This window comes from Xiphias gladius, chromosome 15 (genome assembly GCF_016859285.1).
Source record: "Xiphias gladius isolate SHS-SW01 ecotype Sanya breed wild chromosome 15, ASM1685928v1, whole genome shotgun sequence".
Lineage (NCBI taxonomy): Eukaryota > Metazoa > Chordata > Actinopteri > Istiophoriformes > Xiphiidae > Xiphias > Xiphias gladius.
Genome location: NC_053414.1, coordinates 16204935 through 16218017, shown reverse-complemented (window position 1 = coordinate 16218017; position 13083 = coordinate 16204935). Strand labels below are relative to the sequence as shown.

Sequence of the window (13083 nt, the reverse complement as noted above, 5' to 3'; positions counted from 1 at the left end):
CTCATACACGTCTGTGTCAGCTGCCGTGCGGTCAGTTGAATGAGACCAGAAACGTGGGCCTGTAGAGGGAAAGCCCGTCCCCGTGCTCACGAGATAATACTGGTGACTCTCTTCTACGGAAAGTAGCTAAGGTTTGTTCTAAAAGTCACTAGATTTTTCACTAGGTGCTTTTTTTGAAAAAAAAAGTGGTTAAAGGGGTCTGAAAAGTTGTTAAATCTAGCAACAAAGGCACTAAGTTGTCAACACTGTCAGTAAAAGCCCCCAGATAACATAATAAGAACTGTTCCAATTCATTTTTGAAAGAGCAACAGCCGATGTGGCAACTCCAACTCTCACTTAAACAATGGTGTAACTTCATGACTCACTCACTCACTGAGTTACGGACATTGGCATTTATAGGGCTTGCCCTGCTGTTGATCCAGCCAAAAACAAAGGAAGAACAAAAATAAAAAATGCAGCACTCCAAGCCTCCATTTTTGTCTAGGTAATTTGTTTAATTGCAAATTTGTTAGAAATTTTCACCCTTAAAGTAGAATATCAGCTATGCCGGGTCCTTCATCCTCCATCTGGTGGCCTTGGTTTTGAAGAGTGACCATTTGTCATAAAATCTAGTTTAAAAACCTTAACTGTTTTCATAGAAGAACTGCAAGGCTGAAACCAACAATAATTTTATTTATCAATACATCTGACAATTATTGTCTTTAATATTTGATGATTGTTCAGTCTGTAAAATGTCAGAACATAGTGAAAATTGCCCAGAGGCCCAAGTGGAGGTCAGTAGGGGCCCAGCAACAAATTTTATCAGATGTTAATCCAGCCATGCAATATTCCCAATGGATCGACCTATTGACTTAAACATACACATCAATACATTTACATAAACTACTTTGCTTTTCAGACCAGGTCCAGAACCCTGTCCTTTAAATTATGATCAGCTGAGAGGCAGACAAAATACATATTTATATCTCAAAGCCTCCTCTTGTATATGTGTGAATATATACCTGCAGTTTCTGGTCAAAAAAGACTGTTCAGGACTTTCATTTTAGCATTTATTTTCTGCCTCGTGGCAGAAAAACACAGTCCACCCCATCCACCTTTTTAAACCCAGTGTTGCTCAACAAAAGTTTAGCTTTCTGCAGCTCTGCTGTCACGACAAGTTGCCCTGTCTGTCACGTCCCGTCATCGCCTGTCATCTCCTGAAGCCTGGGCCACCGCTGGTCTGCAACCACTGAGATGCTTTCTAACAACACAGAAGCTAAAGTTAATAAAATTACAAAAGCAAATGACCTTACAAGAACATGATGGTGTCTCAGTGCTTTTACAGATCTTCTAAACGACCCACCAGCAGGTATAGGATATACATTTTTTTTTTCTTTCCTTCATAAGAAATAATATCTATTTTAAACTAAATTTTACTTGAATTAAACAGCCCTTCAATCAACAAACAAATAAAACAGATCACTAATCTAAATACCAATATGACCTAGAAGATGAGAATAATACTGTCAAACAGGATAGCCTCCGGTCCTTCGGTCACTGATGTTAAGTCATAAAAGCCACTCTGGTCTTAAGGAAAAACACATGATGTGTTGTGCATCACATTTTTTGAGAACTGTGTGGTCATTACCAAAGAGGGAAAAGGCATGAAATGGAAATTAAATCCGAAAAACTCAAAACAGTGCTGTTGTGACATTCTAGTGAGCCGAAAGAGAGAGAGAGAGAGAGAGAGAGAGAGAGGGAGGACTGGCTGTGAGCTGTGAAGGCGAACAGAAATAAGCCCTCACCGAGACACAGACCAAACACCAAAATGACAAAACCCACAATGTTATGTTGCCCAGGATCAAATAACCTTTTCTGTAAACAACATTTTGATCTGATATGTCCAATGGGTTTTAGCCTTCGAGAATATCCGGACACAAACTTACGGAGCAGCGGCAAAGTTTTGGGCGAGTCGTGACCTTAAGCCAGGCATAGTGTCTATAATGTCATTTAGAAAAAAATGACCAGTGTTTCTAAAACTATCGGTGCTCGTTCACCTATTTGTTAATGTGTGCTGTGCCACAATGGTTTTTAGAGAGACTGTGGAAAGTCTTGAGAACACCTTTGCGTGATATAGTTGAGGTCGTGTGGCGCCAAACGGCGTGAACACGAGGGGGCCTTGTATATTGTGGAGCAACACCTCCCTCTAGTGGCCGAAGTGAACCATCGCTCTAATGAGACAGGCGAAAAAGTAGCATTGAAAAGTGTTGCAATTTTATAAAATGCCTCTTGAAGAAATGGATGACTTAAAAATATAATAGCAACAGCGAACAGAAGAGACAATTGGAAAAAAAATATGGGTAATAAAATTGTACATTGCGTGTGTTGTGACAATAAAACTATGGATTTCTGTTTTTTTTATAAAAAAAAAAATCAAACAAGAAAAAAAAAAGAAAGAAAAAAATATTTTAGAACAAAAGCTGAAAAACAGAAGTGACACAGGACTGTTAAATTATTTCCTTAGTTTGTGTCACCTGTGTCTTAAGCTCGTCAACTCTCTGAACTCTTTAAGACCTTCACTTGGAAAAATATTTTCGCAAAAAATGTATTTTAAAACTAAGGTTTACGAAGAAGTCTGTACAGTTTCACTGTAGGAAAAAAACAAAACAAACCTAGCTTCTGTAATTTTGAGACACATGTAAAACGCTAATTTAAAAAATACGTGGAAGCCATTCAATATATATTTGGCGCAGAGGATATGTTTTCGGTGCCCTGCTGTATCATGTTAATTTTATGTGACTGATGGCGAGTAAACCTAGTAAAGAAAGGGGCTGAAGAATAAAGAGAAGTCTGTATTATAGGAGAGCAAACTCATCTTAGTCCGTACAACCACCAGAGGGCAGAGCTGTGTTGTGTGAAACAGACCTACTGTAATTTGTGACTTACCATCTGACCCCTTGTGTTGGGCCCGAGACATTTCCACAAGGCCTCAAGTGGACGTGCTCAGTGCCTTTAGCTCCTGTGTGACACACAGGTCAAATACGAGAAATATCGGAAGGATGGCAGATGGACATCTTGAACCCAAGACAGTAGAAGGGGGTGTCAGCGGTGCTCAACACAGGATGTATATGACTTGACAACTGTGATCATTTGGGGAACACACAAAAAGACCACACACACATTACCGCAAAAACGGAATTTGTTCCCCTGAAAGAATTTCCAGTCTTTGTGTCCTCAACTAACCCAGTCACGCGCGTTGTTTGTTTTTACCCTTGTTTGTCTGCTTCAGTTAGTGATCCTGCCTCGAGTGTTAATGCTGATTTTGTCTGAGTCTGTCTTTGGGGTGAGCGTCTCTCTCCCTTCGTTTCGGGAATATGCTGAATATTGTTTTCTGGAATACTGAGATATGTCGAGGAATGGTATGAGGTCGACTGTGCATACACCGTGTGACTAAATCCTCTTGTCACTGTCCATTGGTGACTCTCAAAGTAAGACGTTATCAAGATGACATACCTTATCCGTTGCTATGATACCACGAGTGATCCATCAGAACATGCCAATCCGCATGAAGATATGTGACCCACAGTTCGTGTCAGATATTTGCCGCGCCTGTGGGATTTCTTTCGACCAAACACAGCTCCTCATTGACCGTGCCGGTCGATTCAATGTTACGGCCCCCTTTTCGTTCGTTTTAAAAACCAGGACTGGAGCTGGCAGTTTTCTCTGGTTCAGGAGGAAAAAAGAATGTCAAGACCCCAGGTATAAAAAAATTATATAAAATCAGACCTGGCATGGATTCAGCAATAACTTATAATGCTTGACAAACCGGATGGCGTACGTGCACACACACCAAGCATTCGCGCACGCTCGCATCCAGTTATCCATGTGGGAAACCTTGTGCGCTCGATTCTCAAACAGCAGTGAAGGAATGCAGCACTGTTGCTGACTCCTGGTAAGCCTTATCTTGCCCTGCATAATCTCTCAGAGGTGTTTGCATTCCAAGCACAAATACATACACATGTACATAACCAAAACATACCAGCATTTGGAGTGAACACACACACAGAGCGGGAGAGGAGAAGTGGAAAGCAAGAGAGAAAGACAGAATTTGCCTGTGGAGGTTTAAGTTATTTAAACAAAAGGTAATGACAAAGATCCATGACAAATTCAAAGACAAGCACACACATATATGTGGTTACATGTGTGAGTCTTTCGGAGGCCCTGTTTAATCTCCAGCTCCTGAGCTGCACTCAAGCTCCTCTTGACATCAAACGTTCACGGTCCACCAGAAGAAAAGTGAGCGAATATGCCAGCACAAAATATAAAGGCATTGTCTTGGCTCTGGGCTAATCACGTTGACACTTGTTTCTGCTGTCACACTGCACACGTGTGGAAAGTACCTGTCCTTGAGCTTTACAGATACACAGGCCAAGTTTATGGATCATAATTATTCCACTGTTTGGATAAAGGCAAAGCGTGAACAAAAGAAGGACGGCACGTGACACCTTCCTACCGTATGTTTCTTCCTACAGGCGGCCAGCTCTTGCTTCTGAGCATATGATTAAAACCATATAGGGGTACATTAGCCCCCACTATGACCCATGGATCCCCTTCCTGTGCCACGTGACTGCCCCTCCCCACCCTTCTTGAGTCCGCTGGGTCCATACCAGGCCAGCCCCCATTGTCTTCCCCTATATGAAACTGTTATGTAAGAAACAAGACAAGGAGTGAAATCACAATCTACCACGCCAGTCGATACCCGCCTGCATGCAGCTCACGCTCTCTCTTGCCTAATCGTGGGTTTATTGGTGTGGAGTGAAGGCAAGACTGAGGTGGATGTGGCGGTGAGGGGGAAGTGAGGAGGGAAATCCAGAGTTAGTCTGAGTTCTGGATCTGAGAAGGTGTAAGCACTCGGAACAAACTGTAGCGTAAACAAATGACTGGAGAGATTATGAGGGATTTAAGAAGGAAAACCAGAAGAAAGCCACAACCTTTTGTTCTGAAACGTTTGTAGTGTGGTCTCCTTGTATACCCACTATTACATAACTCCCAAGACACACAATTATTATGTTTAATACATTTAATAGTGCACTTTGATTAACCTGTACAGAAATAATATTAATAAAAAAGATAAAACATTTATTCATTTCTGTAACACAAAGCTTAACATTTACAATAAAATAAAATAAAATGGTATGATACAAAACAAACATATATCTGAGGTATAAATATATTTGTTTTAAATTAACTGTCATTGTCATGCGTTATTATTTGGCAGGGACACAGTTATAGTTACAAACATTTATGATACGAACAATGGCTTAGTGAATTAATCATACATTAACATGAAGAAAAGCGAGCCCTCAGATTGAAGCATGAACGTTACGGATGAAGAAGGTCAACTTAGTTATGAGGACCCCAGATCTCTTACTTCTTTTTAAACACTGACAAGACGGTACAGAGAAAAGAGCATATGCAAAGATATTTTCCTTCCTTTTAAGTCACACAAACATTCAATCTGCCCTCTTCTTTACAGTAAAACCTGTAAAATCTCCACCTTTATAAAAGGACCATTTTTTTCTGTTTACTTCTCATCTTTTCTTATAGGGCTAGACAGAGTTACTGGTTGCAATTTAGAACAGTGCATCATTTCTTTTTTCTGTTCTCATATATATCAAAATACTAATACTATATTTTCCTTATTATTTCTTTTTTTTTAATGCTTACAAGGGATGTCCGACCTACCATTTTTGTGCTCTTACCAAAACTACGTCTAACAAAGAGCTACTTCTTTTTAGCTTTTTCTAAATTTGGTCCATTAAATCTGTTGGTTTTATGTTTTAGTTTGTCTGCGTGATTTTGCAGATCATGCAACATTTCCTTTCTCTAACACTGAGCCTCAGTCACAGACAGTTCCTTATAGGCTCTTAATGTTCTTGAAAAGGCTACATGTTGTTCTTGAATATACTAGCATAGTAACTAATTCTTCTCACGTATATTCAAGAACAAAAACAACTCCCATATCAAACTCATGACACACTCAGGCTAACTGGATTAAATTCCTCCTGAGGAAATGAGGAAACAACAATTTCTATGTTATAAATGAGGCCCTTTCTTTCTTTGATCTTTTCTTTCTTTTTGGTGAGCCAGCCACCGTAGTCATCTGTCTCTGCCTTTCGCTACTGCAACACAAAAACCCTCTGTGCTATCAGCCACCTGTTATTTCACAATATCCCGTCTATTGTCTCCACTCAGTCCGCATATTACCAGCACATTCGCATCTTTCTTCACCCATGGATTCATCAGTCAACTGACCATAATGTTGTCTGCTATTCCTCCTGTGCTTTGCTGTAACAATAAAAGGGACAGAGGTAACCTAAGACAGACACCAACCATTACTCTGAACAGAATACTGTATGTACACATTATGATGCGACTGGAAACCAGTGCAAGAATATGTATTTTTTAACCGTTTTTTGCTTTGCACAGACAAACACACACACACACACACACACACACACGCACACACTGAATCCCCCTTGCTTCTCAGAAGCAATAGCACCCTTTGGATAAGTTTAAACATCACATCCTGTATCAGCGTCATCATGTCCTTTGGCCCAGATAAACGTTTGTGCGACATGAGTCCTCTTGACAGCACACACCTCCTGGAGCTCCAATAAAACAGTTTCAAAATTATGACATCAGTCTGTTGTGACATGATCAGAGCAACAAAAAGAAAAAAAAAAAAATCCTTCAATGCAGAATCCAGGGTTCGTCCTTTAAATGTGTGTATAAAGAGGTTTGGACCCCGTCTACCTCTCTGTCAGAATGGTTGGAATGGGTCATTTCACGTTCCCACTAGGATCCAAATTGTGGTCCAAGAGGCCAGGGTTCAAAGAAGCTTTTGAGACTGCTGGTGCCCCAATTGCACACTGCTTTCTCATTTGTCCATGGGTGTAGTGAATGAGTCACGTATCCGCGCCAACTCAGCAGCACACAAGTGTCCATACAGTTTATTGTACCACTCTGGAAAACGACCCCTGAATAAGAAGAAAGAGACACGGTGTTACCTCATTGTGTCATGGTCTAAATGACACTGAATGACCACAAAACTAGGGCTTGATAAAATCCCAAATTTGTTTCTGTTCCAGTTAATCATCCACTAACCTGCAGTCGGTTCTGGAAATATGCGTGAGTCTGGATTTGTTGGCTCCGCAGGGCTCGATGAAGTAGCGTGAGGTGAGGACATTGGCCCGAACGCCTACAACTGGTGCCCCTTCGTGGTCCACAGATATACACGCAAGTGCACATGCTCCCTTTGGCAGGTCTGTTAGCCATGTTCTGGTGGAAAGAGCAGAGAAAGTTTGATTTAAAAACAGAATCAGAGGAATAGTGAAAAAGAGACAGACAAAGCGACAAGTGGGACAGACATGGAGGAAGAGAAGGAAAATGGTCTACCTGAGCACCAGATGGTCTCTGGTGGGATGTGGAGCCATGGTGTTCCTGACGTACTGGTAGACCTCCGTCCTCTCGTCTAGGGTCTCCACCACTCGGCTCTCGAGGAGGTCCTCGTCCCAGTGGCCCTGCTCCCGCAGCACTCGTGTCAGAACCTCCTCAGGACTTGCAGGCACCTCCACGGTCACCTTCCACAGCCGCAGTGGAAACCCATCATGCACCTGGAGGAAGAGATGGAAAGGCTGGGTTAATTTACATATAGTTGGCTAGCAGGGAGATCAAAACAGAGTGACAGGGTAGAAAACTTCTGAGAAGTCATTTGATTCAATAGGATGAATGTGAGTTTTACCGTTTTCCGTGCAATTTTGAATATTTAAAGATCGCAGCATACTTACATTAGAATAATTGCTTGAAAAAGTATTGCCATTTTCATTTTGTCCATACTGCCAAACTGTACATTAAAGTGGGCTGGCTTAACCATCTTATACAAGTTTCTGGAATCTTCCTGTGGGATATCTAATCTTATAACTCATATTCACAGAATTTAGATGCGGTAATTGAGCCATAATTTCAACGCACAACAGTCGTGCTGTGTTTCAAAACCTCCCATTGCCCTTCAGCCAAGTCAGCTGCTTCATTCTGCTGTCAGATGATAAAAGAACACACAAACACTCTGCCTTGTGACTCTCAAACTGGAGAAAAGATAACCTTCCAGACTACACACGGGAAATGTAGGCCTGGGATAATGGTGAGGTTGCATATGTTTGTGTGTGTATGTCTATGTCAAGCTGATGTCATTCTGGGATGGAGTCCAGGGCTGCGATGGGAAGGAGAGGCCAAGGGCCAGGCTGGTTTCACACGGATGTGTTTCTATACAGGAAACCCTAACTGCTGGTTTTCCACTAGATATTTAGAGAAGCAGGAGAGAGCGAGAGATGAACTCAAAGAGGGAAGGAGAAGACAGGAAACAGATAGTTGAAAAGAGAGTGTGTGCTTCACGAATGGTGGCTTGTTTACACGCTAATGACAGATTGACTGAGGATCTGCTTTTTCTCATGTTAATTCATCTTTCATGAATCCCATTACTTTCACTTTGTGGCAAATTTATCACTGATGAATAGAAAGCGGGATTACCTTTCTGTAGGCCAGCTCGGCGTGCTCGGGCGTGGAGCAGCTGTCATAACCTCTGAACTTGTCCTTGGCTTCTTTGAGGAGGGCATCTAGGCTGTCCCGTAGGTACGCCCTGTAGCCTCCTTGCCCGGCCTCTTCACCTGCAAGATCCTCCAAGCGCCGAGGAAGCAGCGCCTGCTCCACATAGGAGTTCCTGCAGCGATTCATCTCCTCTGGAATCTGTGGGAAAGAAGATGGAGGACGATGAGGGTCAGAACAGTTATTCACGCTGTAAGTGAGAAAATATGTCATTATTTTTCCACTGTGTGGATAGAGGCCATGAGCAGCTACGGTATCTGATGGTTAATGTTTTTTATTTGACAGTTTTATTTTGCTCTGCTGTCTCATTTGTGAGAAATATCGATTTACAGTATGTCTACCATAATGCTGCTCCTCTCAAAACTGTGTTTTTGTTATTGTCACTTCATTTGGATGTGTGAGCTTCACTGTGCAGAATGATGTCTTTACAGTTTGACACTAGGAGGCTTGTTTGCATTTTTTTTTTTTCAGTGAGAGAGGAGTAGATGTAATTTTAAGAACCTGTAACTGGTTCACTGAGCTTTTTTGTGGAAAACCATATCAGACAGAGGCACACATTATTCAAAGCGGAGTGCTTCTGTGTCTTAAAACGGAGGTGTGGAGGTGATTCCGATGAATTATTAATCCCCCTTTAATAATGGGAAACTGTATGAAGAATAACTTGTTTAAAGATGAAAACAATTTAACATGGAAACAAACACATCCCTAATTTAATCTCCTTGTTTGCCAACTCATTCTCAATCTTTCTCTCGCGGTCTTATTTGTATCTGGCATCTTTGAGGTTTATTGAATCCTAACAATATTACTGTCTAAGAAAAGGATTCTCATTAGATAAGAAAAGGCCGGTTTAAATGGAAGTTGAAGAAAGTTCATGCATCATCTTCCATTTACAAACCTCCATGTGCAAGTGGAAATCTAATTAAAAGAAAATTATTCCGGAGGTAATTGAGTTCACTTGTTGTGTGATGTGACCGTGACAGGAAGCCAGGAAGCTCTCCTACAATCTAATTTTCAATCTAACTTTGAACAGTAAAGACCAACAGTATGCAGCCTTATGGTGATTACTATAGCATGTCAGAGAAAACTGTGCTGGGCAGAGAACGTTTTAGGCTGAATGACATTGAAATCGGATTAGTTATAGTGTAGTTTGCAGATTATTTCCTGTTTATCCCATCAAGTGCTCTCCTTGTGGACACACATAACCACACTGGTTGAGATGGATTTATAGGTTTGTGACTTTTGTGGGACTATGCTAAATTTTACCTTTCTGCGCAAATGCTTGAGTTGGGTTTAAATAGACAGAAACATTAAGTAAAATCCTGTTCTCTACAACTCTACAACTGAAACAGAAGGCTAGTTGGCGTATTTACTTTATGTAATCATAACATTGCTTGAGCAAATGACAGCATGAATTGGATTAATGAGTTATGTAACTGGGCCTATGTTTGTTCAAAGGACAAACCCAGTGAGACAAGGTGTTTGGCAAAAGCATGGTACAGTGAGCCAGAGTTGACATTCTTTTTGTCAGCAAACACACCTTTATCAGCTCTCAATCTCAATTACTAAACCATTCGGATCTCTTCTGCTTTGAATTTTCAAGCTAACTTTGACCATAAACATGAGGATTGCTACGTTAGAGTACACATTCACTCCCAGTGTTGTTAATTACTGACCCGGAAGAGTTTCCTGCACTCCTGGATCATGTGTGCCAGGCCATGAGTGGCAGCCAGGTTCTCATTCAGGTCTCTCTGGTCCGGCTTTCCCAGCGTTTGCTTCCGGTTCATCACCCTTTGCCAAGGAGGAAAGAAAGAAGATTAGTAAGTAAGTACCCATAGTCCAGACAGTGGGTGAAAGAAAAAGTAGAGGCAGCAGAGGAGGTTGAAGATGGAACGAAAGAAAGAACAAGAGTTTTAGCAGTATACACCTCTAACAAGGCCAAATGTGGAACAAAACATGTTTCTTAATTAGCTAAAGACGTTTATGTAACCTTTCCATTTCCTGTCTCTCTCCCTTCCTCTTCTCATGAGCTTTGTTCTCTTCGTTTTTCTTCTGTCCTCTATCTACCGTATCCTGCTCTTTTGTTTCTTTAGAATGACCCTTTCCTGTTTTCAGAATGTACAGCATATTATATGTCATGCAAGCTGCTCATACAATAACTGTGTCAGTGATGGCAATGAAAATGCCACTGAAAGGCACTGATATAACAAAACTGAACTGAATACAGCGGCACACACTCAGACACACACCTTGGCGAGGAGCTTTCCTTGCGGCGCAGGGTGTTGAGGTGGAAGAGAGAAGGGGCCAGACAAACAGCCAGGTTGGTGGGAGTCATCTGGTTCTCGGCCACGCTGGCCGTCACGTCACTCAGCAGACACAGCAGCGTCCGCAGCGCCTCTCGGTTCTCATCGGGCAGCAGCAGCACGGCGGCACGAGCTGCCTGCAGGCGGAGCTCTTTAGGCATATCTAGAGATGAAGAGGGAGGATGTTATGGCTCCTTTATAATGCGGAAAAGGACTAATAACCACTGTCATGCTACATAATATCACCTTTTTTTGTCTCCATTTGTTAACTAAGGAAGGCGCTTGCCAGGAATGAGCTATGATTGGATCTGTGTCGAGCTAAGTGTGCTATATATAAGCTTATATGTGTGTGTACACTACATACTTAATGTTTCATACTTCATGCACCTTATATGAACAGTTCCTAACGCAGCTATTACAATCATAATGTACCAGAGCTTGAGAGGATAGCCATGCTAGCAGTGAGTCACAGAAGAAGGATCCAGTACTACAGCAGAGTGGATTTACAGTTTATACATCAACTCATTCCACAAGTATTTCTTGCACTAATCCAGTTTCAGAATTTCTTGCTCCATGACAGGTAAGCATCTGCAGCTCTAAAACAATACACTCGTTTGTATTGCTGTACACAATCCTCTTACAGATGTGTGGCGGTATGTGGATGTCTGTACAAGATTTTGTTCATACTTTCAATTTGCGCGTGTGCGTATTCTTACATTGATAGATCTGGAGGAAGGTCTCAGACAGTTTGCTAGTGAGCAGGGGTTCTGGCAAATCTCTGAAGTACTGTTTCAGCATGTCTGCAACGTCATAAGCCGACTGGCCCTCGTAGCTGACTCCTCCTCCGTCGGCGCCGCTTGCCTCATTCATCTGGCGCAGAGCTTGGATTCGAGATTTGACTCCTGACTTCCTGAAAAGACCCACCTGGACAGAGAAACAAGGACAAAGAGAGAAAGAGTTACATCATGAATACATGCACTGTCACTCATTAGTCTTAGCATTACAAGGAGTGCAATGTTTGATCTTATCATTAAGGCGTACCAAAAATGGTTCATGTGCCCGTCTTCTAAAGCTGCAGGCTTTTATTGCTGAAAAATAATATTCTTGACTAATCCCCAAATCAAGGGCTTACAGTCAGCGTGGTTACATCACAACAGATCATGTTGACTGTATTTACAAGAAGCTCTCATGACACCCAGTAGGCATTCTTGTACTGAATGTTGTGAAGGACATCATCAGTAGCCTTTTAAGGCGGCATGAAATGGCAATGTTGGTGAGGAAAAGAGAAAAAGGCCTTTGGCTCGTCCAGCCTGAATATTTTCCATGAGCTTTCACCACTTCCAAACAGAGGTGCCTTGTCCTGCTTTGAAAAGAACACCACGACTCTCTTTTCTTTTTGCCCTCCATTAAGAGCTATTTTCTCCTTATTACCCCTTTCTTGCCCTTACAAATACACACACACTGAGATAAATCTTTCATACTGTCTGGGGATTAAGCAGACAGACACAGGTGATTTAAGAGCTGCAGACTTTGACTCTTCCCAGGCCTCCTGTTTCAGCTTATGTGTGACAGCAAGAAGAGAAAAAGGGGGAAAGACAAAAACCGTATACACACACTCACTAAATGGGTATCTGGCTTTTTCCGATTCACTGCTCCGTCTTATGTAACAACCAGTGGAAAAAAAAAATCAAGCCATGGATGAGTATTTGACTGATTACAGATGTCCTAAAATAGATATAGATATTATGTAACTTGAGCATCTTAAAGAAAAAGGTTTTTCTCTTCACTATGGAAACTGAAAATGATAGTTGAAGCTTAATTTTGATATTATGTACATATGCAATTAAAGTGTAAGCACAGGTTTATGTGTCCAAATATGTGCATTTCATTTGTGTTGTATATGTTACCTGGTCGAGGCACTGATTACGCAAGTAGCGCATGGCCTGCTGGATTCCCTGAGGCAGGGGCTGGCCTGTCCGCTGGACGATGACTTGTAGTGGCACACCAAACACATTCCTGTCTTTGTAGTCGCGCACCTTGATCCGCTTCATAAACTTTGGCACAGCCCTACAACATATACAAACTGACATGAGTCTTGATATGTATTTAACAATTCAACTCTAAAAGGATGTATCTGAAT

The 13083-nt window shown here is 41.7% G+C and overlaps 1 protein-coding gene across 4 annotated transcripts in view; it reads right to left on the bottom strand.

Moving 5' to 3' along the window:
• Window positions 1-5071: 5071 nt before the first annotated feature.
• Window positions 5072-13083, bottom strand: part of dlc1 (DLC1 Rho GTPase activating protein) — an 84973-nt gene continuing 76961 nt past the window's right edge. For 2 of the 4 annotated variants that reach the window (XM_040144861.1, XM_040144862.1), the window contains exons 11-18: window positions 12851-13010; window positions 11660-11867; window positions 10890-11106; window positions 10317-10431; window positions 8569-8784; window positions 7438-7655; window positions 7147-7320; window positions 5072-7019 (exon numbers count right to left, since the gene is read on the bottom strand). In XM_040144861.1, coding sequence (XP_040000795.1) covers window positions 6920-7019; window positions 7147-7320; window positions 7438-7655; window positions 8569-8784; window positions 10317-10431; window positions 10890-11106; window positions 11660-11867; window positions 12851-13010 — 1408 coding nt within the window. In that variant the 3' untranslated portion in view covers window positions 5072-6919. The other 2 variants (XM_040144865.1, XM_040144864.1) reach the window with 2 other exon arrangements.